Raw genomic sequence first — 27736 nt, forward strand, 5'->3', positions numbered from 1 at the left:
GTCTTAGTACCATCCTTAAAGATGTACAGTTAAATGCATTAAAGTTGAACACCTGCCACAGCACTCTACAGAGAGAGATAGGAAACTACCACATAACATACAGAATATTTTAACAGCATGGGTAAAAACTAACACCTCGTTCTCAGTACATCAATACCTAAAACACTTGCCAACTGGAATATTCTTTAGGTTCTAGAAACATTTAAATATACAGTTGTAGCAATGCTTATGGTAATGCCTATTCTGAAATAATTTTTTGAAGCAATTGGCTATTTAATCTGTACACAAAACTAACACTCGTATTGGCAACTATTGATTTCCACCAATAACAAGCTGGGGAGAACTAGTGCTCATTTGTATGAATAATATGCAGTCTAAGTGGCCATGGAATCTAGTAAATCCTCAGAAATTCAGAAAATTTAGTCCTTCATTATATACCTGTACATGAATGAATGTGGGAGCCTCATTTTACACACATTAAAAAGAACGTTTTAATTCTGACTTATAGAAACATTCTAACAGAGGATGTAGAGGGGCTTTTCATTCTGCTCTGCACTGGTATTGTGACATGTACTTAGTCAGGTAATTTCCAGCACAGGGTAAATTTGTTTATAGTTATTCTCACTGATATTTTTCCTTGTCTCCTTAGCTTCAAAATCCTGAACAAAAGGAATTTAAAAAAAAAAAGGTATTTCAGAATCTATCAACAATGTAAAAATCAATCACTACATTGCTATCTTGTTTTCACTGAGAGTATATGTACAAAGTCTACTTTCAATGCAATTTTAAAAGTGCTATTAATAATTCTGGAAAATACAAGTAATTACAAGTGCAAAATGTCTTTTCACTTGTAAATTAGTTAACAACTCATAATTTGACTAGATCTTCAGGAAAGAGGTAACTCAAGAAACATGAGAGTTGTAATGCTCATCTTTAAGTTATCAGAATAGTTTAGCACATCCATCTCGTGTAATTTTAGATTACAAGTTATTGGTTTAAACGAGCTGTGTAGAATCTCTACAGCCAGCAAAGAGAGGAATCTCCAGTGGATAGTTCAACCTATCTGTACAAGACACATACTGACAAGTTGTCCTAAGGTTCCCCTGGAGGTGACGTATTCTATGACTTAGATCATCAAATTTGATAAGATGAATTTACTCTAGATATTTAAAGGAATGGAGAAATAAGGAGACAATCTTACAAGAGTCTTCCAAATATCAAGTTTTCCTCTGTTTGAGTCAGGTGACTGTTTTACTGTATCAGAAGTGGAAAATTAATGTGGCTTGGGCAAATGATTATCACCATTTTGGGCTACATAATACAGCCTGTATTTTTGGTTTTATGTGTACATTTCAAGTATTTCTGCAAAACCTTCACAGATCCAACCTGAGATGTCACTGTTACCCTTATTGTTAGAAAAGGGTATCCACATCTTGTTAGAAGTTACAGAGAAACAAAATTGCCCTCTCTGAAAAATCATGTTTCAACAGACAAGAAGAAATGCTTGAAACAGTGTGGTGGAAAAACTCCTTGTGGAAGTTAACTATTATAATACTTCTCTTTATTGTTTCTGAGTGAGGGTGAAAAAAAAGGTTAAGCTATTCTAGTAGATGATTAACAAGAAAATCTTAGCATTATTTTAAAAAATTAAAAACATATAAAACCAACATTGTAATCCGAAATTAACTTCCAGAGGTTCCAACTGATTGAAGGATAAATGAAGCCAAAATCTCAGCTTCAATATGTCTAAAAGGTTGTGAAAAAGGAGATTTCTGAAGAAAGCAACTGTCACTCCTATCTTCCATGAGGACAAGAAGGAAAATGCAGAAAACTACAGGCCAATAAGCTTCTCCTCACTTCCCAGGAAGATGATGGCACAAATAATCCTAGAAAACATCTGCAAACATATTAAAGTCAAGTAGATGATCTGAGGTAGTCACCATGGATTTAGAATGGGGAAATCATGTTTAACCAATGACAGCCTTGTGCAATGCAGTAACCAGCTCTCTGGATGCAGGGAGAGCAGCAGATGTTGTTTACCTTGACTCCAGCAAGGCTTTCAAAACACTCACTCATAAAAGCCTCAGAGAAGCTGATGAAGTACAAGTTAGATAAGTGGACAGTGAGGTGGACTGAAACCTGGCTGAACTGCAGGTCCAAAGGGCTTTGGTGAGTGACACAAAGACCAGCTGGTGGTCAGTCACTACTGGAGCAGCCCAGGGACAAATAAGGCCCAACAGCTCCATCTACGACCTGGATAACAGGACTGAGGGAACCTCAGCAAGATGGCAGGCAATCCAAAACCCTGAGGAGTGCTCGACATGTCAGATGAGTGATTCAGAGGGGCTTCAGACATCTGGAGAAATGGGCTGTTGGGTCCCAAGAGTTCACAGTCTGGAAAGCAGCTCTGCAAAAAATGACCTGTGGATCATGGTGAAGAACAAGATGAGCATGAGCCAGCAATGAGCCTTTTGCACTCAGGAAGGCCAACAGCATCCTGGGCTGCATAAGGAAGAGCTTTACCAGCAGACCAAGAAACTGATCCTTGTCCTCTACTCAGGATGCCTGACTGGAGCACATAGACAAGAGCCAGGTTCTTCTCACTGATGCCCAATGACAGGACAAGAGGTGAGAATCAGAAACCATTACAGGAAATTCCATTTGAATGTATGAAAAACTTTTCTGCTGTGACAGTGGTCAAACACTGGAACAGGCTGCCCAGAGAAGTTCTGAAACCTCTGCCCTTGGAGATATTCAAAAACCCACAGTAGACAATCTCCAGCAGTCCTGGCAAGGAGGCTCAGAACTGATGGATTCTGGATGTTTCTCTTAAAGCATCACAAACACAGCTTCAAGCCTCGCCTTGAAAAAATGATGCTGTAATCCATAAGGAACGTCACTATATGCAAGGAGAGTAGAATTATGAATGAAACAATACCTAATAAAAATCAAACAAATAGACAGTTTCCCAGTTTTACAAGTTTCTTCTCAGTCAGTTAAACTCTGTTGAACTTTCTATTTTTGGTATCCAAAATGCTACATCTTCATTTGACACTGATTTTTTTATTCCTTCCTAGATTAAAACCAGTACGTTATTTCAGTTCTTTCCAAGGACTACAGTATAAAGACATATATTGGATAAATTACCTTTGAAGTCAGTGTAGTTAGATTTCACCTAATCACAGAGGCTGGCGATACATTTTATTTCTTACTCTACATCAAGTGGAGTTGTTGATCATATATCCTATATTATGATTCCCCTTTCAGTTTTTATATGGAGTCAGCTAACCCTCACATCTTTCCTCCTCCCCATTTACATTTTCAGTAGCATAATTGTTATTTTGAACAAGTAACCTCAGTCAACCCCAGTGACTCTCAGAATAGACATCCATTTCTGTATACAAAGGCATCAATGGTTATAAGCATTTTTTTAAAACTAGAAAATGGCTCATTCATCTCTAACTACCCAGACTGGCATTTCTAAACCTCTATGGAATACATCGTTCTGCAGACCTACAAACTGCAGGAAGGGGAACAAAGCAATGTAACAGATAGTTACTGAAATAAAGGGGAATGCACAGAGGTGGCTACTGACTATTCTGCAGGTATTTGATTCTGACTAATTCTCCCACTCTTCTAAGACCTTACTGAAAAGTAGGAACAGAGACAAAACTTACTACTAAGAAAAAAGTATGCATGCATAAATGTATACAAGACACCTGTGTCACGAAGTTAAAAAACAGCCAAGGAGTTGGACCAAACAGATAGAAGGAAGGAGTTAGACCAGGTAAAGTTATCCTGTACATATCCTTTGATGTGGTGTCCAATCCACCAGCTGTTAGTGAGGCACAGTGCCAAACACCAGAGCAAAATAAAGGAATTAATTATTGTTCCACAGTGGCTACCAGCACCAACAAATAGCAAAAGCTAGTTACATTTCTTGCAAGCAATAAAATTTACTGAGACTGTGATCTTGTTAGATTTAATTGCTCTAATAGATGTTGCTTCAGGAAACCAATTATTTCCTCATACTTGAGAAATACACAGATTTTCTTTTCCATTTGAGAAAAGTTCAGAGCAGCAAAATTCTAGCTTCTCTTGTGAAATACAGCACTACAGCACAAACTGAAGCATTGTAAGTAAAATGTTTCTGCAGTTTCTCTTAGCAGCTTCTTCTCCAGAAAGTTTATTAGAATAATTAGGCCACAACTATTCTCTTTGAATATGAACTCAGCTCTACACAAAGAAACACAAAGAAACACAAAGTAAGCTTTTAAATTCACAGCATCTGTTTGATGACTAGCATTGTAATACTTTTAGAACAGAAGTAAGTCTTTGGTCTGTAAGACCAGACTTCATTACAATGCTAATAGATAGGTAGATGACAACTCCTTTGAGCTTTATATTCCAAATTTCTAATTGCAGGTTTTTTTAAAAAAATCCAATTGCTATTTTTTTAATTCTTATTATTTTTTACTGTTCCCTCTGGTTTATTTGCTTCATCAAAATTTTCTCACTTCTTTTCCTTCTTTTTCAGTTGTGTTCTCTTGCTCTACATGGGACCATACCTTATGATAAATTGTGCTCTCATATCTCATTAAATTAGTTTGAGAAGAAATGTAAGCACAGGTTCAGTGAGTTTCTGCTTTAACCATCAACACTTGGTTGCTCCATTGTTAAAGGCCAAAGCTACTGGAGAACTAGCAACAAAAACTGTACCCTGCCCAGAAGACCATCTTTGCAATGCAGAATGAAAAAACTGAGTCCTGAGGGCACTCACAACATCAAACTCCCTCAATTAATCTGGCACCTCCAAAGTTGGAGGCAACTCACTCATGAGAAATTACACGGCAAAAATAATTTTAAAAACCTTTTGGAAAATTGCCACGTTTAATTATTGTCCCTAGCAGCATTAATTTATAGTTCTAAAGGAATAGACAGCTATTTTCTGTGACTTCTACATGAAACACAATTTCAAGACAGTCTGAAGGTCTCATTTTTTTAGTCTGGCATGCATCTCAATAAACATAGAAAAGAGGAAAATGAACAAGGTCACCATAGCAATGCCAGCCTGCTATGGATGTGTACAGGCATTCCTTAGCAAATCTTGACTTGTCTGCAGTTGCCATCTAGTGGCTTGTAGAAAATTAAGGACATCAATTTTCCTTGTCAAAACCCACAGAATCACAGAGACTTCTGGAGAAGGACTCCTTCATTTTTGGTACTATTTGCCGCTTTTCAGCAGAGAACAATCAATCAAAGCTAAGGCACTCCCCTCTTGCCTTACTCAGCAGCAAAGAGTTATCAAGGTTTTAGACATCAGGGAAGTTTAGAAGTTATTCATCCCAGTCCCACAAGCCTAATCAGGCTTTGAAAGATGTGAACACAAGGAAGGAAAAAAGGGCAACCAAATTTCATGATTCTTACTTCAGAGAGAAGGCCCTAAAAAGAGTGTATCTGATTTCCTACAATTAATTCTGTTTCTGCCATATTCCCTGAAATTTAGACCTGGCAATAATCTCAGGTAGCAAAGTTTTAGTGGCACATGAAAAAAGTTTTGATGAGTGATTTTTAAAATTAAAAAAATAATAATTACTCACTGATTTGATTAAGATCTTCATTCTGTGACAAATTATTTTGTCAAATCATGGGTTCAGCCCAGATTCTTGGCTACATACTGACAGATTACTCACCTTTGCACAGCAAGCAAGGAAGTTTGTATAGACACAGCTCTTTGCATCTTTCAAGAGAAAAAGACTGCTTTTGTTTCCCATATATAAGCTGGCTACATTTTTGTTACTTATTTAATTTCCTTTTCCTGAAAGAAAATTATACAATGAATGCTAGCTCTGTTACACTAATATTCATTAATATGGGAAGCTCAAGCTCTGGGATGAACTCCAAGGAGATATAACTTGGTTTTGGTGAAAAAAAAAAAAACCAACAAAACAGTGCTAAGGCATAGAGATAACAACCCTTTGAGTGGCAGCTGGAGATAATAAATATTGTACAGTTGTAGATTAGCTCCATATTATAGCTTTAAAATAAACAGTGTCAAGGGAATATTTCTCCAAAGGTACAAATACCAGACCTCTAACCACACAAAAAATTAGAAGTTTTCCAGGCTGGAGGAATTTACTCTTAAAAGAAAAGATGTAATGGCTGTTTCATGAAAAGGATAAAATTTAGTATCTCAAACAAGATTGTTTCACATATAGAGGATTTTACTGAGCATATGTTAGCAGGGAATTCCTCTTAAAAGGCTGTGAAGAGGAGGCTGGTTGAAGGAGATAAAGGAAACCTAAATAAGTAATGTCTCTTTGCTCCCAATGAGGAGAGGACAGTTCCTGACTCTACAGAAGTGGTCCTTAACTCGAAGTTCCCAAGAGTTTGAGCCAGTAGATGATCATACTGGCAGAGGAGAACTATGGACAGTAAAGCCACGTGGGTGTCAGCAAGATGACCTGTGTCCTATTCTGTCCATCTCCAGCAACATTTATACAAACCATTAATTTTTTTCCACTGTTGTTCCCAGCTTGAGAGAGTATATCCATCTCCAAAACTCTACACAGTGTCCTGAAGCTTTATGAAAAGCTGCCAAGGAAATAAAGAATTGGCAAATTTTCCACTTATTGACACAGAAATAAAATAATTGTCAGCAGAGAAAGATGAATATAATAGGAATGTAGAGTTACCGAGATAATTTTCCTGAATTTCTCTGGAATGCCAGAGCTTTGGAAAATCACTACTGTGTGAAAACTGGTCCATCCAATATGAGAAGTCTCTTTCAATCTACCTAACTTTTGATCTTCCCCTATAAACCAATTTTTTATCATTTTTCTTTTCTGATCTTGCCAGACCTCTCAAATCATTTACTTTTTTCTTAGACACAAATTGGAAGAAGAAGGTACAGTAGAAGAACACTACATAGCAATATAAACTATTTAAATACTTTTGCTGTGTTAAAATATAATGAAATCTATGCTGTGATTGAGTTAAGCCTCTATTTTGTCCTTGCAAATAGGAATTCAGCTGTCAGAGAAATATAGTAACACTTCCCCCTTTTGAGAGCTTGTAAAACAAGACATAATTTGTGTCTGAGATTTTTATTTTAAATGTCTTGCCAGAACATAAGTCTCCAAGCTCTGAGTAGTTCCTAAAGTGTGTATCTAAAACTCCCTCTAATGGAGTGCTTCATACGAAAACCAAAAAACCCATCAGGCAGAATTTCTAAAATCTTTATCAATTCACAAGAGGTTCCAAGAGAAAACTTAATAACTAGTAGACACAGAGATAGTTAATATAAGGATCACATATGCATTTGTACACATTGCTGAAAATTCAGTCTGAGCAACTGGATTATGGATGAGGACAGTAAAAAAATATATATTACCTCAGCAGGACATGGGCTCCATGAAACTCCTCAGAGCTTACAGAGGTACAGTGATTGTGACCAGCAGAGACATCAGGGGATGTTGCATATGCCAACCTCAGGTATAAGAAAAGTGCCCAGCCAGGAGTTGAAATGTGAATGGATAAACAGTAACAGAACAATGACTATGATAGACTGTGAGTGAATGTCACTAATTGTTTATTGTAAGCTAAACTCCATGCTAATATTGCTCTTAAACTATTCTCAGATTACATGGAATCAGACTTAATAACATTCCAAGAAACACAACAAAGTGCATAGATTAACTTATGTAACAGAATACTTCAAGTAATAGATACTACTATAATCACTTTAAAACAGCTTTGAATTTGTAAGTGAAAGCTACATTAATCAAAACAAGTTTTTCAGCAAGGATGATTCTAATTTTGATTCTTGTTAGCTCTGTGCTCCAATTACATTCATATTATAGAGAAAAATAACCTGGCAGTAGCAGTAGTTGTATTCCAAAATGAATTTCTAAAACATGATCATAGCTTTGGCTTTTACCCGGAGCATTCCCAAAAGACTGCTGGCAAAGGCCATTTAAAGGATAAAATGAATCAGCACATAATCAACAACCTTAATGCCCACTCAATAGCAGTAAATGCTCAGATGCTGACAATTTAATTTCTACATACTGGATTAAAATATATTATCTTCTAATTTTAAAGCAACAAGTAGAAGTATGCAGTGCTGTCATCTCTCTAGCATAAGAAGATTTTTGAGGAACTTTTTCCCCCCCATTTCTACAAATCTAAGCCTCTCTGAGAATTTCTTTTGCCAGAAACTAACGGACACTGAAGGAGGATTTCAGCCTCCACAGTCAATATTTCAAAATGTGCTAAAAATACTCTGGCTGATATTTTTCCAAGTTGTATCAAATCTTTCATTTTTGAGCTGTCAGTTCTAATTGCTTGTTTATTTTTGTGCTTATGTTTAGCTTGTAGAAGAAAAAATGACAGACTACCTTCTCCTGCATAAATAAAATTCAAGTATCTTTTATGCTATTACTGCAAGGAAGCAGATTTATACTGGCTGCACATTACCCTTCTTTAAATAACATCGAGAACAATTATACATATAAAGACAATCCCAACCAGTAGAGAAGAGGTTGTTTTAAAGAATTACAGCCCAGATGATGCTACAAGCTTTACTGAGCCAAATTATGCTATAAAATGTTGCCATTGGATACACCCACTCACCCTGAGATAATGTATCTATACAAATCAGGAGCATTACAACAGAGAATACCAAAGATGTGCAGCTATCATAGAAAAGGACACTGTAGTCCAGATGCTGAGAGAACAAAGGTCTATAATGAAGAAATCTTGTTTCTGCATTTGAGTAATAAATCAACACAATGATGTTCTGGAGCATCAGATATGAGTGTTATGATATGGCCAACAGTGATTTTCCACACTACAGTTGTCACACTAATACCTAAGAACTTTCTCTTGCAATGTTAAGGTAGTGTAAATTTTCATCCTGATAATATAACTGGACCAATGTCTTGCAACAAACCCATTCACTCATTTTTAAGTACAATTTTCCTACCATAAAACTTCAACTGTGGTGAGTGAGGAAGTGATGAGGAAATAGAGAACTTCTGTCTCCAACACGGTAAATATTGTTTCTTGAAGCCTTCATTAAGACTACTTTTTAAAAAACTAAGCAACAACAGAAGAGACTATAAAAACATCATAACTCTACTCATAAAATGAGATACTATTTTAATGCTATTAGTGCAGTCATAATCACCATATGACTCAAAAGTATTGGAATAAACAGACTGAAAAGAAATATGGCATGAAAATATGTTCTGAATGCAAAAGATGCTCAGAGAGCACCAATCAACCAAAACAATCAGCAAGCACACTCTGGCTTTCTCTAACAGCACATCAGTTCATCTAAGTGACTGGGCTTTGCACTGACTAGAAAACACAACATTAAACTGCTTTAATTCAAAGGCCCAAGAAAGCACAGACATTCTTATATTTGTTAAGACAACCCACCCTTGTTAAAAGCAAAGCCCACATTAAGGAACACTTACCTAAAAATTATTTTGTTAGCCTAGATGACATTATAGAAGACTTTAGACAAGATGTTTTATATGAACCTGTAATGTGTCTGACATGTTTCTATCCCCAGTGCTTTCCAATAAACATACTTTAAAAAAAAATAAATAGAAAATACACTCCAAGATCAATGAAAATCTAAGGTCCATACCATTTGTCCACTTTAAGTAAATAATTTTCTCAGTTGGAGAGTGTATGAAAACAAGTTCACAAAAGTATTATTCCTATCAGTGCAGTTTCAAAAGCAGCCAAAGCCTTGGCTCATTTCTTGGGAGGGGGTTTAAAAAAAAAAGTGAAATGCAAGCATATCCCTGTTCCCAGACTTGGTGTCTGACTCCTCACATTGCATCAGCCTCTGCCAAACCTTCTGAAAGATGTCAAAGAAAGGAGCAGGAATAAAACAAGACAGTGCAGAACCTCATCATTATTGGAACACCTTGCAGAATGTCCTGTTTCTGTTGGAATCCAGGTGTGACCACAGACTTCAAATTTTCAGAAAGAATATTTGTAGCATCACACATCAGCCTGCAGCCTTAATGAGGCCTTGGACAAAATGCCTGAAATTTAGAGCTGCCACAACAGCTTTGGTAGCAGGATTCTGTCAGACCACCCTGCTCGGAGTGTGCATGTGGGGATGCCAAGATGTAAAACTTGTTGGGATTCTGCAGCAAAAGGGAGACAAACAAGAACCATCCCAAAACTATGTGAAAACCACATTTCCATTTTATCTCAGCGAAAGTTAGAAAATTTTGCACTTCAGAAAAACAGTCCAGAGGGGAAATAACATGGATACAGTATAGATGATCAGAAATACTGGTTTGCTAAGTTAATTGAGAGAACAGACTCATTTTGGATAGCAAGTGCTCAGAGGGGGCTCTACTTCAAGGGTTTGTCTCTCTTCTTCGAAAAAAAAACAGATGGGTAAATTCATTATTCATATGCCAAACACCACTTGCAACACTCATTTTCTAATAAACAAGCATGCAATTCTCTATTGTGCATTCGCCACCAAAAAATCTTATATCTGTTAAAGAGATTGAGATAAATGCTCTATTTCAGGTTATTTATAATCTTTCCTTAAGAATGTTAACATTCAATACACCCTAATTAGTTTCCCTTTCTAATTACATTCCTGATTTCCAAATTATAGGCTAACATACTTCCTTGACTGATAGGTTAAATTATTTTATTTCTTTGCCTTTTTGGACAAGCGGTAAAAACATTTTTCCTGAGGAAAAACAGGAATGTTTTTTTCATTTTTTTCTACTTCCTCCAAGAAGATGAAAATTTTTTATCTTCAGCATAAATTTTTGTTAGTAAAAGAAAGGAAATGCTCCCTGAAGCCCACCACTTTATGCTTTTCAGTTTAATGACACAAACATCTTCAGAGGTAGAGAAGCATAAACTCATTAGCAGCATTTCAGTTCTCTCTGCTGCAGAAGCCTGGAGGAAAGAAACCTTAATACAAAATACGTGATTCTAGCAGTGAAATTTACATCTTGAACCAAATTATAACATCTAATTTTGTGCAATTTTTATATCTCAAGTTAGGATTTCTCTCTTTTCATTCTGAAAGGAGCTTGATCTTAATTCGCTTTATGCTTTTCCACTTGTGTCTTAACTTATTTTTGCTTTAAAACATAAGAGACTGAAAAGAGATATTTACAAGTGAGTTTGGAGAACATAAACTAGCTTTTAGGAATGTCATAAATATATCTAATAGAAGAGTTATCTATGAGCAATATAATCAAAGAGCATCCTAATGCAGACAAGACTAATACATTTATACAAAAACTATTCAAAAAATAAACCTAATTAAATTTCCCTAATAATCATAAGCAATCTATCTTAGAGAAAATTTTTTAAAAACTAGCATATGGATACATTATAAAATAATTTGTAGGGTTTATATTTACTTTTAGGTTTCAGATACTCAGGTTCTCCAAAAGTAGCAAAAAAACACCCACAATGCAATAACTGGAGACTGCATGGCCTTGTTTAGCTATAATACATTAACACTGTTTGTGAAAAACACATGATTTATACAGCACACATTTGTAGAGGAAGAAACCAAATGAAAAGAACTGAAGTGCACAGTTAAACTAAAATAGATGAACACATGGAGAGCCACTGAAGTAAAGTTGCTGCTAAGAAACCTCCTCTAAGTTGCTACAACACAGAAGTCATAAAAATTCATGTGAATAAACTTATCTATTGAGAAAAACCCACATAAAGCCAAAAATATATATCATCCATATATCAAATGTGGAACTGTCTGAAAGAAGATGACAGAGTTTATCTGAAAAAGAAATTCTGCTCTATATCCAATGTCTAGTCATTTCCCCTCAAAACTATAAGTAAATCCCTCCTGAACTCCATTAAATGCCTTATAGGACAGAGGACAGATAGATCCATTACCTCTACAAAACAAAAGAAAGATAAAGAAACCTTTGTTTGGAATCCCATCTCTCAGAAACACTGCATGAGATGTTTTTCCATTTGAATTCTCACAGAATCTGATTCACACTTATCTTTTGCTTTAATCACTTGTGAAAGCGTTTTAAAACAGTTAAAAATAAACTACCTTAGCAAAAACTCAGCTAAAATTTGACATACTATCACAGTAATCACAAAAATACCTCCAATATTTATGATTTCTGGCAAGAATGTTCCCAATCCTTTAACACTTAGCAAAGCGACTGGGCACTGCAATATATCTTCTATATCAATAAATTATTCAGAAACAGATGGTGTAAGTTCCATAAACATTTCAAACAAAAAAAAAAAAGCCATGCCAATGTTTTTCCTTAGAAGGAAAAGCCAGCCTTAGGCAACCTTAGATGCTAACTTTAGCAGCATTATTTTGAAGAAAAACGACTTTTAAGAAAAATAAATTTCATATCCCTTTTACTATGATGGGCCAAAAGTCACTTTGTGTTGTATGCGGTTTTCCAAGACAGCTGTCTGTTCAGCTCTGACTTGGAAATGCCTGTGCATCACATCAGAGAATTCAGTAAACTATGACCTTCATCATCATCTTTTTCTCTCACTTTCTCCCATCTGGGTGGATGAGAAATGAGAGCAGCAGTAACACTTCCCCATTCTGTTGTTAATTCAGAATCTTAAACACTGATTTTTACTCAGCAAAAAGCATAAGCACTTCCTATAAATTGTTTGATGACAAATTGTATGGAAATATGTACCACAAGGGTAGGAAGATGCAAATGAAACATGAACTATGAAGACAAGAGAAAGAAGAGCTAAGGAAGTCAGCAGTAGAGTGAGGATGAGAACCTCCCAGGACAGGTTTCTGTCAGAACTCCAAAGTCACCATTCCAGGCAGGACTTGCCAGGAACCACATGAGCCCATCCATGCAAAATGGTCACAACTGTTGAGGTTTACATCTCTGCTCCCACACAGAGCTGTGGAAGACCATGGCAATTCTCCAAGACTGCAGAAAGTTCCTAATGCCATTTGTACTTAAGTGAAGCTTAAATTTGGGTCCTGCACAGAGATAAGCAGTACCCAAAACTGCATGGATAGGAACTGACAACACTTCAGGGCACAAGTTAAAAGGACAACAGCCTCACAGACTCCCTCTAGCCTTTATGAGACAAGTCCCATGTCTGCATCTGTTCCCAGTCATCCACAGGGCCAGAGGCCAGGTCTTTGCTAGAAGAGGCCATGGATAAAGCAAACAGAAACTTTCCTCAGACAGACAGTCACTATTTTTCTTCTGCTGTCCTCTCCCCTATGCCTTGAGCCCCTGGAGCTCTGCAACCCCATCTCGTCCTATACCATGTCCTGCATTCCTATCCATGCAGCCATGGCATCATAAACACCAGGAGAGATGGGACCATAGAACACATTCAAGTAAGCCCTTGAAAAGCCACTTTGTGGGGAAAAGAAAAAAAAAAGATAAGCCAGGCCTAGCAGTCCAGAAAGTAAAATTAAACACATTTCAGGCACAAGCAAGTACATGGAGACCATTATAGACAAGAGAGGAAGCACAAAGAGCCCAAGTCACAGCCATATAAGCAAGACTTCCAGAGTGTCAGCACTGCCAGCTGAGCCCTTTACTGCTATGAGGCCTGAAGAAAAATTCCAGAAGAGAGCTTCCTTTTTTTTCTGCAATACTCACCTTCCAGGGCTCACTGACCAAGGAGTGCTTCATGAACACCAGGAATTTATGACAAGGAAGTATTCAAGGTACATGCATGGCTCACAACTGTACTCCTCTACTTCAGGTAACAATGTTAATTCTGATCACAGATAATACAAAATATGTCTAAGAACAGATGTCCTACAGTAAAATACCCATTTAATAAACTTTGTCTGCCCACCATTTAGATACAATACAGCAACTGCTAGACATGCATGAAACCAAACATTTTCTGTGTTAAAAATATTACGTATTTTGAACAAGTAATATTAATTTTTCCTTTCAATTAAAATGCAAATCTTCCAATAAGCTCACTTACAGGATGTTTGGCTGAAAGTCTGCCAGTCACAGTTCCTGTTTGATTCCAAGTAGAGGAAATAAATCCCTGTAATCAGGGAAAGAAAGAAACGAAAAAAAAAAAATGAAGACGCACAGCTATATTTTATTTAAGTGTCAGTAATAAAAATTCACTGCAATCAAAACAAATAAATATAAAATAAATACTTTTACATTTTCCATGTATAAAAGTTCTTTAACTGTAAACACTGCAATCATTTCACATCTTTTTAGGATTTTCCAAGCTACTTTATATATTTCTACCTTTTTCATGCACGTTCGTAGGCCATCTACGTAAGTTGATTTCATTTTATGAACCTAAAATAAGTAAAATTTAAGATAAATGTTTATTTATAAAAACAAGGGATTTTTCAAACTGAAGATCCTAATTTCCAAATGCATCCTGTTCGTAGACTTTTCTTTTTTAAAGACAGTTTTATCTGAGTAAATAATGGATTTACACTCACTGATAGCTTAACCTATTCTTGTAAGTTAGGTAAGTGCTTGGTTATAACATAAAGATAGGGCTTTGCAGATACTATTAAATGAACTATTGGAATTTATAATTTTACATCTTATATCCCCAGGTTAATAAATTACATGAAAACCACACACACACACAAAAAAAATCACAAACAAATTTTAAAAATAATCAAAACCAAACACAAATCCACACTTTTAGACTTCTTTATTTCTTTAAATTCTTGGAAGCTCCTTCACTGAAAACCTAATGATTAAGTGTGGGAGCAGACTAACCAGATTGTTTTGGATTTTCAGGAGGCTTGTCACCTCAAAATTCCCCATAAACAGATATCTCATTCACTTTATGCAAAGCATCTCTTTAGAACCCAAAAAATAGATGTTTTACTCTAAGTATGTTTTATAGCACTACACAAATTTGACAGTGAAGTTTTCCAATTGCCTTTGCAACATTGTACAAGTTGCTAGCTATAATCTAACATGGAGCAAAACAACTCTAAGCATTAAAATTTTAAGTCTTAAGAATATTGACTTCAAATTAGTATTTGAATAAACTTTCACTAGAGACAACTCATTTATTTATTTAACTATGAATATGTTATCTGTCTTGCTAAATTTTGCTTCAATGCAACTACATTCTGTAAATGTTGTATATAGTTGTAAACTACATTTTGCAATTACATTCTGAAAAAATATCAGCTCACCTGGCGGTATTCTAAAATTATCTTAGGCAAAGGATGAAGATCTTGCAATTTATTCAGCTGCAAAATCAAGAATGTGAATTACTGACATACTTTTCTTGAAGTTATATTATTAAATAAACCTTAACAGAATACATTTTGGAGGAAGAAGTTTTTTTGACAAACTGAATGAACAAAATACTGGCTGAAGGATGATGTCCTTGAAGCAATCCCACCCCAAGAAAGCATTCATTAGGAAGGAGATTACTGGAGATTACTCCTTCCCATTTCATTTTCACTCCTGTCCCAGACATGGACAAAAAACACATAGACATAAAAACTTTTCCACAGCAACTCCAAAACCACTGAGGTGTGATGTGTGTGTGTTATTTATGGCCCTTTGTTTGGTTTTTGTGCTATACAGCATCAATGCAAGAGAGAACACAATGGAAGTAGACAAAATAATACATATATACACACATACATATTTATACACATACACAATCCAAGAAGAGAATTTATCGTGTTCATGCCTTAATAAAAGTTCCAGAGAAAGTGGAAATTGTCAAATTAAACACCAATAAAATAAAGCATATTTCTGATTACTTTGATTGGAAACTACCAAAGATTTTGTTGAGAAAAAAAATTAAATTATTAAAATAGAGATTGGATATTTATAAGTACAACAAAAAATATCCAGAACTACAATAGTTCAGGATGAAAAACTGATGCAACTGTACTAGAATGTATATATAAAAACATAAGGTTTTTTTCTTGCTACCAGGGAGAAACAACATCTTCAGATTAATTGCCTACTATTTATCTCCTGGAAGAGATAAATAGTAGACAAATTTCTAGGATTCTAAAAAAACATGTCTCAGCAGTTGTTGAAAATAGAATACTGGACTACATTAAAGTCTTGATTTGATTATAGCAACAAATCTTATGTTCCCACAGAAAGGTGACATGAATTCTCTTTTACTGGTCCCTTCTATTTCCCAAGGCTCTCTGTCACTCTCCAAGATTACATGTTTGATCTATGAAACCTCCTTCTCCTTGAGTAGTGTGTGGGTTTTATGGTTATATGTTGAGGTTACTGGAGATCATACTTGGTAGTTTAGATACTTTACTGAAAAGTGGAATTTCCTCCTTAAGAAATAAATATCACCCTTCTACCTTTCCCAAGGATGTTCATGTTCAGCAACGTGTTGTGCACTTTACTCTAACTCCTATGTAAACTATAGCAATTCAATTGAGGCACCAAATCAGAAACAGGCACAGCTCCACAGAGGCTTTTTCTCTTCTAAAAAGATTCTCCATTGCCATTATTATCTTCCCAAAATGACTTTTTAATGATCTGACAAGGGGATCAAGAGCACCCTCAGTCAGTTTGCAGATGACACCAAATTGGATGGAAGAGCTGATCTGCTGGAGGGCAGGAAGGCTCTGCAGAGGGATCTGGACAGGCTGGATCAGTGGGCCAAGGCCAGGGCTCTGGGGTTCAACAAGGCCAAGTGCTGGGTCCTGCCCTGGGTCACAACAACCCCTGCAGTGCTGCAGCCTGGGGCAGAGTGTCTGGAAAGGCCCCAGTGGAAAAGGACCTGGGGGTGCTGGTTGAGAGTGGCTGAACATGAGCCAGGTGTGCCCAGGTGTACAAGAAGGACAATGGCGCCCGGCCTGTGTCAGCAATAGTGTGGCCAGCAGGACCAGGGCAGTGACTGTCACCCTGCTCCCAGCAGTGAGTGCTGTGTTCTGTTTTGGACCCCACATTTCAGAAAGGACATCAAGGTGCTGGAGCGAGTCCAGAGAAGGACAACAGAGCTGGAAAAGGGTCTGGACCACAAGTCTGATAAGGAATGACTGATGGAGATGGGGATGTTTAGCCTGGAGAAAAGGAGGCTCAGGGAGACCTTCAGTAGCTGGTTTGTTTTAACCCATCATGGAGTGCAACTTTCTTTTCTGGCACAAATAACCATAGCACATATAGTACAATATAAAAATAAACCAAGATCATGAGAAAAACTTTTAACAAGTCACAATTTCACTGGAATATAACTTAGAAGTTTTGCTAAATCATGCAACTGGTTTAAAAACCCTTCCCTGTCTCACCACAACTTCTGAGGTGGATACAAGCTGTTGTATTTCGGTTCTGTGAAGTTTCTCACACAGTGTATGCAGCTTTAGCTTATCGAATAGTACCTAAAGTAAGAGAAAGACAATAAATCTTTCAGTGTTTCAAGTGTTGAAATAGAAAGGAAAATTATTGGGTGAAGTTAAACAGAAGACAGGTTTCAAGGTAAATAGAGCATTCTGTAGCAAAGAAATAACATAGAAATGAAAATCTTTATTTTTAAGCTATTGAAGCACTGACATATTTACTAAAATATTGCATCATTTATGTACATGCATTCAAATACAGATTATTAAATATTGTCATATTTATGAAAAACTGATATGTCCTTCATTAAAATCAGAAAATAAGATAATTAATATAGAAGTAAATAAGTCAGAAGTGGTAAGGATATATATGCGCGTATATATATATATATATATATATATATATATATAAGGCTTTACACTCCTTCTGTATCAATAAATCCACAGAATGTGCACCATAAGTAGAAACAGTAGAACAAATAATACCTCTCGGAGCTGACAACTGCTGGTCAGAAGGAATCGTTCTCCAGCAACCTCATGAGCCTCCTGTTCAAGCTCTTTGAGCCGCAGCTATAAATTAGGATACCAAAATTATTCTGCTCACATTATTATTTTCTTCAGTATCTGCTACTTCAAAGGTTAATGAGAGTATTGGACCTTTATTTAAAAACTGAGTACTTGATATTGTGCAATCATTGCTGGCTATCAACATTTGGTTGAGTGGATTGCTTATATACTTCTTAATTTATATTGCTTCATGATCTGGGAAGGGATTTATTGTAGTAAGAGGTACCAACATTTGTAGTTAAAGAATTTAGGCTACTGAAGCCTATAGAGATCTGTGAGAAACAGAGCTATGCAAACTATTCTGATAAATCAGTAATCTGTCAGACCAGTGTGATTATCTACTCCAATTTTATGTTACAAAATAGGATTCTCTTGTAGCTATTTTTATCAAAGAACACTCATTTAAAGAGTGTATTGTTCACAAAAAAGAGGGAGAGAAGTCTATCACTTTTCAGGAAGATGATTACTGAAAACTGTAGGTTCAGAAAGAATCATTACCATTTTACTCTACAACACACAACCCAAAAGGACCTGCACATTTTGCAATGCAATATCAGTTCTGGGGCAAGGCTGATGAAGCAAATATCTCTTCTTTACTTATGCAAATAAATAGGGAAGTATCTTAAAATATAAATATAATTATTTATATAACTATATACTAAAAACACCACACTGTTACATAAAATGTGACAAAAGTTCCTTCTCTTTTTAATCAGTTATCCTCAGTAAAAGCACAAAGATGATGCTACACAATTTTCAAGAAAAAAAATTAATACAAAATTTACCCCTAGAATCTCTGATGTTTTTTTCAGTTCTTGTTTGTTCACATATATTTTGTGTGTTTCCATCACTGTAAATACAATTTCAGGTTAAGAACATCTGTAATTCACAATTTCAATCTTACATTCTTCTTAGACTGTAAAAAGGAAACTCAAACTCACACAGCTGTTATGAGAATAAGATAACATTTCATATTCTCAGGAATTACATTGCACTTGAGCATAGTCAGCAGCTGTGTGAAAATAGTGAAGATTCATACTTTGAACTGAAACGTTCATACCTGCCAGAATTTTGATAAGTGGAAGCTCTAATGTGCAAAATAAGTTCCACAAACCTTGAGCCTGTAAAGCAAGACATAAATACATTCTTCAGTGCCAGCAAATTTTGATCTCAAAACATATAGTGTCATTAGGTGAACGTATTTTCCAGTGAGCAGTAATTCACTTTCTGTATATTCCCTTTTTACATGACAACACTGTTTGTGGCACGTACTACTCAGTGTAAATTATAGTATCTAAATGCTGTCACTTTTTTTTACGGGGGAATAGGAATTTTGCAATAGTAACCATTTTGTACAAGAATGTTAATTAAGAAATATATACACCTCTTTTTCTAAACAGTTTATTTTTAAAGCAAGCTTGATTATAATAGGACACACAGTTATCTCTTTTCCTTTATTCAATTGAACGATTAAGCAACCATTCATAATTCATAACTTTGTTTTCATTAGGGAGAAAATAAGAGTTGAAAGGGTTATGTCCCCAAATCACTTTCAGAGAACAGAAAGTCTTGGGTTTTTCTAACCACTGAAGCAATCTCACTTGTCTGAAAACACTTGTGAGCAAGATCTCAGTGTTTCTGTGCCTTTGGCGTTTCCCTACTGCCTCCCTTCACAGATTGTTCACCATACTGCTGAGACACTTGGATATCCACATTAATACGGCTCCATCACCTGATGGTATAAGCCCTACAACTGCTACCAGCCACTTCAAAGACAATCCCCAGGAAACTATGGTGTCCCTTGCCCCAGAACCTGGGTGTATCCCTAAACTCTTTTCCAGGCAGATCACAGGCAGAAAACAAACACACACACCCCAACAGATTTCATGAGATGCATTCTGAAACTGCAATAAGGGGTAAAATAGTCATTGTAGGTCCCTTCCAAGCGGACTATTTTATTCTATCTAGTTCCACTGTCTAGTCAATTCAGGGCTGACTAAAATTTAAAGTATATGATAAAGGGCACTGTCCAATTGCCTCTTAAACACTGACAGGCCTGGGCCATCAACCATCTTCCTGGAAAGCCTGTCCCAGCATGTGACCAGTGCTTGGTTAACACAATCTAGAACAAAAGATATGCTGAGAGTTTTCATAAACAAAGAATATATAGAAAAAAATAGCTATACTATGTTCTACCTCTTTTAACACTTTTTAGACAGTAATATATAGATATAAATACTAAAAGAAAAGTCAATATTCTGAACCTTTCCTGTTCTCAGAATCTTCATTTAGTTAAATGTAGCAAAGTTTCTCCTAATGATTAACCTTGACTCCATCTCCTAGAAAAAATGGCAAATTTCATGGGCAATTCATCTTAAATGTTGACTGACAATGTAAACCACTAAGGACTGAAACATTCTATTATTCTAATTTGAATGAGAAATACATCACTAATTCTCTTAAATTCAATGTTTACATAGTTATTCCTGAGCAAATTCTTTTTGTCTTACCTTTAAGCCATGAGTAAGGTCCATCATTACATTATAAAGCTTCTCCAAGACCACACCTAAGTTTTGATACTGATATAAATAAACCAAAAATAAATCAATAACTTTATTGCTAACATAAAAATATTTAGAGTATTATCTTTTTAAAAGGTATAAATTGTAAAAATGTGCATTTCTGTATACCTTCTGTTAACATTTTAGAAACATTTTTAGATCTGTCAAATCCAAATCATTAACACATAGATTATGAAGATTCCAGATTTTGCCTCTTCCTGTATTTACATTTTGTATCAAGTACAGAGAAATATAATATTGATAAACTGCCTTTGACACTGAAGTAAGAATTCCCTTAATACTTGTAAAATGAGGAAAAACTCCTTGCAATCTTTTTCTCATATAAGTGCTGGCTAGAATACCATTTTGAAATGTATACAAATACTAAGAATGATTGTGAGCTCCAAGAGCATGACCATTAAAAGTAAACTTAATAAAGACTGAGAAATAGCAGGTCCTGGAAGGTAAGATGCAGAGGACTCTCTTCAAAGCTGAAATACGCAGATCCACTGGTGATGATCCTTGTTCTGAAAAGGTCTAGTCCATACTGCAGTGAAAAGTCACCAACCTGTCTCCAAGAAACCTTGTCCATACCAACTTGTTCTGGAACAAACGAGCTGTGAAATACAGACAGCTTGCCTGATCCCTTTCTGGAGGTGGAAGAGAGCCCAGTGACAGGCTTCAGCTGACACCAAAACTCCTCATCAGTAAATGCAGTGATGACATGACCGGCATAATGTTTAGCACCTGTTCTGGCAAATGTTTCAGGGAATATGGACCATGACCACTTTGGCACAGCACCAAATATACAGACAAGCAGCAAGCAGCACATCTTCCTGCTAGAGGTGTGTGGGTGAGTTGTGGGCTACAGAATAAAGCAGCAGTCATTCCAAGTACTGTGGTGGGTGGACAAGATTAGCACAGGACAGGGAGCTTCACTGAAGTAGTGAGGCACAAGATGATTTATCACGTACCACAGATCCCTTTGGCAGTAAAGACAACTGCTAGGAATCTACCAGTAAAAACAGAGCAAGAAGATTGAAAAGATAAACCTGGCAAAGAGCCAGGAGAGACAGGAAGAACTGGGACTCACTAAGCAAAGAGAAAAGCCAAAAAGGAAGTGCAAGAAAGCAGGTGACAAATTAGCGAATAAGGAATGGATTGGAATAATCACAGGATGTTACAAGGAGGTATTAACTGGGAATTCAGTGAACAACTCAGCATAAAGACACTGGAGATGGCTGGGGCAAGGAAACAAACTAGACCTGAAGTAGGACAGGAAGGAAATAAATTTTTAATATTTAACTCAGAGCTGGGAATCAGGATGACAAAATTGAAAAATAACTAAGAACAGATGTGGTATCTGAAGAACAAAAGACTGAGTCAAGCTAAGGGAAGAGACAAGATTAAGGATGCTGACTCACAGCAAGGCCATCATGTATAGAAATAACCATAGGTTACTTCTGTCTGTTTGCTTCTCTATTCCCTAAACTAATAACTTAACTCAATGAAGTAGCTTCTGAACAACTGCAGTTTCCAGCCAATGCTTTCAAGTAAACTGCTTCTGGTTTTCTCAGAAATGTCTACATTGATGGGTAGGTGCCATTACAACCGACCTCTGTCTGTGCTCTAAGCCCATTTGACATCTGTGGATTTGTATCCTAAAATCATGGTGCAACACTTGGTCTGAATGAGCAAAATTTTTCACTTTGAATAGTGAATGTCATAAAAAAAAACATTATTTAGGTTGGTCTACATCTTCTTATCCATCAAAGAACCTCTGAAAGCGAATGTGTCCACAGTAGATCACCTACTGTAGAATACTGTAGAATACTGTAGAATAATTTTCTTCCATTATAAAAGCATTATCTATCTTCTTTTGAAATATTTTCTAAGCAATAGCAATTCTATTATTATTCCCTTCCCTTTTTAACCCAACCACTAACAACTGAAAACAAACTACTTACAGATCCATTTGTCAAAGTGCCTGTATCTGTATTTTCTGTTCCCTTTGAAAAAGGCTTTTCAAAATACTTCTGTATTAAACACTCAAAGGAAGGAACTGTGTCGCTGGGGTTTATCAGCCATGCTGCAATCCTTGGATCTAACACGACACTATTGGCAACTACAAAAACAAGTTATCCAAAATACTTAAATTACCTCCCATACTGAAAACTAGCTCTAAAGTTTTGCCCATCTTTCCTGCATGCATACATGATAAAAGGACAAGTATTTACTTTGCAAAAATATTAAACAACGAATTCGCAGCTCTAACACATGGTCAATATCATGACTATACAGGAGGAAGTTCAGCATTGCATATTTCTGAAGATCCTTGTTTTGTGAGGTTGGGGTAGATTTTTTTGGTTGGTTGATTTTTTCAAGTTTTCGAATGTAAGTAAACTTTTGCCTCCCTAAATTTACTGTAAAAATCTCCATTTCCTAGAACTGAAAAACTTCAAGCTGAAGGGTTTTGCTGATTTTTTTTAATGTGAGTCTCCCTCTGGTAATGTTTTCTTATTGTTGTTGTTAACTTGACTGATATCCACAAAAGTGCTCTTGGGGATCAGGGAGAGATTTACTTCCTAGCAGTCAGACTAAGATTGTTAATGTATATATGAATTCACATACGGGTGCACAATGCATTGTTGCCAAAACTCAGAATCTTTTGTCCTTTAGCATGTTATGTGCTTACACTGCAGCCTCATGTTCACACAGATGGATTGGTGGGCCAAAGCCCAGTGCTGTTTCACTTTGCTTTGAACTACAATCTCAACATGTGTCCTGCATTTCTACAAAGAACAGGAGAAGCTAATGACTAGACTGCTGTGTGATATATTCAAAGATAAATTTAAAAATCCTCTTCACCCTAAGTAAGTTTAAACAATGACCTACAGCTACATCTAGAGAGAACTCCATGCTAGACAACCTTGCAGACTCAGTTACCTGGAAGTAAATTTTAATGTCCATAATCCAAGTTACAGCTACAGGACTACTCTAAAGAGAATTTTAGGGGTTTTGTTTGTTTTGTAGGAGCTTGTTTGTTTTCCTAGCAGAAATAATGTGTGAGGAAGCATAAAGTTTCAAAGTTCAAAAAGCCTAGACAAAAATTCTTCTGGTTACTAAAAACTTCAGATTCAAATCCCATGGATCAGGTAGGATATAACCTAACTAGTACTTCCTATGTGTACAAGTTACAAAACTGTCACTATTGCCAGTTCAATTATAGCATTTCTTTTCCCACCTTTCCCATTTCCAGTGCTGGTTTTTTGTACAAATCTTTTCACCAGATTTTAAATCATCAGCAGCTTACTGTGATTTACCGAAACTTTTCAGATGCTGAACACAACTTGATGATTCTCCATAGAGGGAGCCCTTACTGAAAGGTCATGAGTATTTTGTAACTCACTTAGCAGTAATTTGATATATAGAACAAAAAAACCCCAACAACCCCAAAACCCCTGAAACAGAACCCAAAGCAAAAAAGACATATTTACATCATATGCCTGTTGTTTGTAGTTGCTTTTAAATCCCTAGAGAAGAGTCTTACTTGTTTCTATCAAAAGAACATGGGCCCATTCAAGTGATTCCTAATTCTAATGACAACTACGACATCTCTGGGATTTATTTTAGCCCTTCCTTTGAGCAAAGGAAGTCTTTTACTAGGGAATATGAAACATGAAGTAGTTTGACCTTTTCAGCTATAGTCAAGACTGTGTTGAGAACTTTTGTTTCCACTGGAAGCTACCCTTAAGTTACTCAATGATTTGATTCCTACTCTGAGAAGAAATACATTATCTTGACATGCCAAGCCTCTGGTCACAACCTCCCCCAAAAATTGTGTTCTTTTTCATGGTACTAAACTCTGTTTTTCAATATATTAACCACCAATTTAGTTATTTCTACACTTAATGATTTAAACAGAAACACCAATAGTGCAGAGATTACAGGATGAGATCGTAGATTCAATACTTGCCTTGTTTCCAGCTGATTTCATTACCATAAACTTGAAGTAGAGTCCTCAGGAAATCTTTTGCATTGAAGCAAATTATTGGAACTTTGCACTGTAGCATTTGAAACAACACTTGCCTGCACAGAAGCAGTTCATTAATACACACTATACTGCTCCTAGATTAAGTCACTCTATTTACTTTGTTCTTCTACTTAGCATCTAATAAGGAATAGTTAACCCAAGACATTTCCTTATTCCTATAAGAACAGAATACTGCATTTGAATATTAAATTCTCAATTCAGTAATGCTCAAAGCTATGTTCTATAAGAAATTAAGACATCCTAGCAGATATGCTTTATCACATATACATAAAGAAAACGAATCCTTGTTTAACTCTTGAAGTGAAACCTTAATCAAAAAACACCAACTGGGAAATATTTCAGTACACCCAAATAAGATCGCAGAGGCTAAACTGGTAGCATTGTAAAACACTGATTTAAAAGTTACTAGACAATCTAAATTGCCATAACTGCCCTGTGTTAATATGCTGTTAAAATCCAAAATGCTTCATCTTTGTCATCTATTTCCATACCTCTTGAAAATGTCTATATGTCTATTTTAAATAGATGTGGTCAACTATATATATATTAGTATATAGATTTACCAACTATGTGTGTTGGTTTTTTAAATAAGTTGTATTTTGGGCAATATAGAAAAATAATAGTTTCTATAAAGCATTTTTGATGGTATGAGACCACAACTCCAAGGGTTCAGACATATTAGAAATCACATAAATCACAAAGTATTGCTTCGTGCATTATAGATCCATTCTTAAACAACTGCACTATTCTTACAATAAGTAATTTCCCATAGGTGTCATCTAAATGCTAATACTCTTAATCAACTTACTGAATTTTTACTCTTCATATGTACATGCTTTACTCGTTATTTTCAGCTCACTACAACCTACATTCAAGCTGACAACATGTTATTACACTATTTGACATGTAAGCCAAATATTACAGCTGGAGAAGCAAAGTCATGACTTGTTTCAAGCCATGACTTCAAGCAGTGGAAGAGAACTAAGAATTAAATTCCATGTCTTGAAATTAATGTTTTGTAATTTAACAATCCAAATTCAGCAGTTTACAGTAAGACAGCTATTACTGAAAGTCATAAAATATTCTGATGGAGTTTTAATATGCTAGAGTATTAAATCCAGGAATCAGATTCAGTTCTCATTTCTCCCTTTTTGGGATATGATTTTCAAGTTAATAGGAATAAAAATGGACTTTGGTTATAGTAACTGGAAGTTTAAAACACAGTCCAACTTTTTATTAAAATTAAGTCCAAGTATTAAGCAGATACATAAAGCCTTTACTTCCAAAATTATATTGTATTATTACTGAATACAAGTAAAACTTCATTTGGAATGTAAAAAGCCATTAATAAAGCCTGTGCTAAAAAGATTTAAAGTATTAACAAAACTCAGACAAGGTGGTTATCACAATAATGTCCACCAAAAACATACAAGCTAAGTAATGCAGTTCAGGAAATGGAAGATAAAATACAAGAAAGATAAAATATATTCTGGACAAAACATATTCTTTGGTGCTGTCCAGCTTTAACTGCTCATAAAAGATTTGCTGGTGAATGTAAACAGCTCCTACCAGAATCCCAACCTAACTCTGCAAGGGCTGCAGCCAGTGATATGCTGAGCCCAAAGGAATAGTCTATTCTTATTTAGTTTCTATTAGCCCAGACTTGATACAGAACTAACAGAGCCAAAATGAAATTCAATTAACCTGACGTAAGAAGATTAGGTCTGTGCTAAGTAACCAACATCACTACTGCTGAAAGCATATGTAAAGAAAACAGTATTTTTTCCTACATACTCTCACCAAGAAAATTTCTTGTGAGCCTGTTCTTGTTCCCAGAGAGACGACTGTTCAGTTTTTAAATAAATTAATTTATCATTTTCATTAGCAGCATTCCAAGTACAGCCAGTTGAAGTGTGACTGGGAGGACAAGGCTGATCAGTCTGATTCTTCACCAGCACAACAACTCCTTTCACTGATGAGGTAGAGGCCTGTTAAGCATAATTACAATTGTATTTCCTCTGACAGATTTTGTGCAATCCTATAAAGAAAAATTCCCAAATGTTTTACAATATGAAGCCTATTATGTACACTACAGTTACTGCATACACCGTAGAGGAGTATGCAAGTGTTTCAGCCTTGAAACAAAAGTCCCAGAATGGTTTCATTTTCTCTAAGTTTTACTTGGTAGTTCAAATTAAAATGTAATCTAACTGTACATTTTGGTATGTCACACACAAAAGGGTTACCATGAACATGGGTTTGTGATTATCAGTGACATTCAAATGGCTCTACAGAACTGACTAAACAACACCCATCCTTCACTAACCTGCTCCGAGTTGAGCTGTGAAGAACCATCATGAAATATCATAGTAGTTACAAAAGCTGCTGCCTGTTTTATAGTTGCAAGCAGTTCACTTTTTTCTTCACATCCTAAACTGCTGATATCACAGGGATACTTTCCAGAAGACTTTATTTGCCCAGGAGTACAGCTGTATCTTCTTTCATGTAAGAACCTGTAGGTATTTACATGCAATCTTCTTGTTTTCTCTGAACAAGATGTAGACATATTTTCCTTTCTTTTAAGAGGAATAACTATTTTGTTTTCCCCATCCATCAGGCTTTTCTCTTGTACTGAAGGACTCCTTTCTCGATATCCCCATTTTGGGAAGCCTGAATCCTGGTAACAGCTACCAGAGACTCTGGTATCTTGACAGCCAAATATTTCATCCATATGCAGTCTCCTGACTATCTGACCAGCACTTCTTTTTTCAGGGCTGACAGTTGCTTTTAATATGGCAATTCTGGAATCATAATCCTCCTGGGAAAGTCAGAAATTTTTAGCAAACCAATTATTTGACTTACTAGGAGAAACTAAGAATTGCACAAAATTAATTTAGATAAGCTTTCAAGAAAGCAAAATTCTATTCAAGCAAAATTCAAGAAAGCAAAACTGTTGATAATAACAAAAAACCAGTTTTGGGAAACCTCATTACCTAAACCAAAATTCAAGAATATATCAGTAGAGATTTTGTTGACATATACTGTTTACATCCACAACCACTTTTTTTTTTTTTTAACTTAATATTAGTCCAACACTAAAAATGGCAAATTAACAATCATAAGATATATCTAGTCCAGCAGCCTGTCTTCCATAGTGACAAGGTTATTATTGTCTGAAGAGGGAAGAGACCTTTCATTTTTAGCTTCAACATTCAGAGCTCTTCTCATGTT

At 35.9% G+C, this 27736-nt stretch overlaps 1 protein-coding gene across 1 annotated transcript in view; it reads right to left on the minus strand.

The window, feature by feature from the left end:
• The window catches only part of POLN (DNA polymerase nu), an 88166-nt gene that overhangs the window by 54032 nt on the left and 6398 nt on the right, over positions 1-27736 (minus strand). The window contains exons 2-13 of the mRNA XM_083862359.1: positions 26832-27052; positions 26306-26493; positions 24428-24540; positions 22419-22576; positions 20401-20469; positions 18951-19011; positions 18676-18740; positions 17810-17893; positions 17276-17365; positions 15191-15247; positions 14271-14324; positions 13990-14055 (exon numbers count right to left, since the gene is read on the minus strand). Coding sequence (XP_083718485.1) covers positions 13990-14055; positions 14271-14324; positions 15191-15247; positions 17276-17365; positions 17810-17893; positions 18676-18740; positions 18951-19011; positions 20401-20469; positions 22419-22576; positions 24428-24540; positions 26306-26493; positions 26832-27052 — 1226 coding nt within the window. The remainder of the gene's footprint in view (positions 1-13989; positions 14056-14270; positions 14325-15190; positions 15248-17275; positions 17366-17809; positions 17894-18675; positions 18741-18950; positions 19012-20400; positions 20470-22418; positions 22577-24427; positions 24541-26305; positions 26494-26831; positions 27053-27736) is intronic.

This window comes from Zosterops lateralis (genome assembly GCF_965231275.1).
Source record: "Zosterops lateralis genome assembly, chromosome: 5".
NCBI classification, from domain to species: domain Eukaryota; kingdom Metazoa; phylum Chordata; class Aves; order Passeriformes; family Zosteropidae; genus Zosterops; species Zosterops lateralis.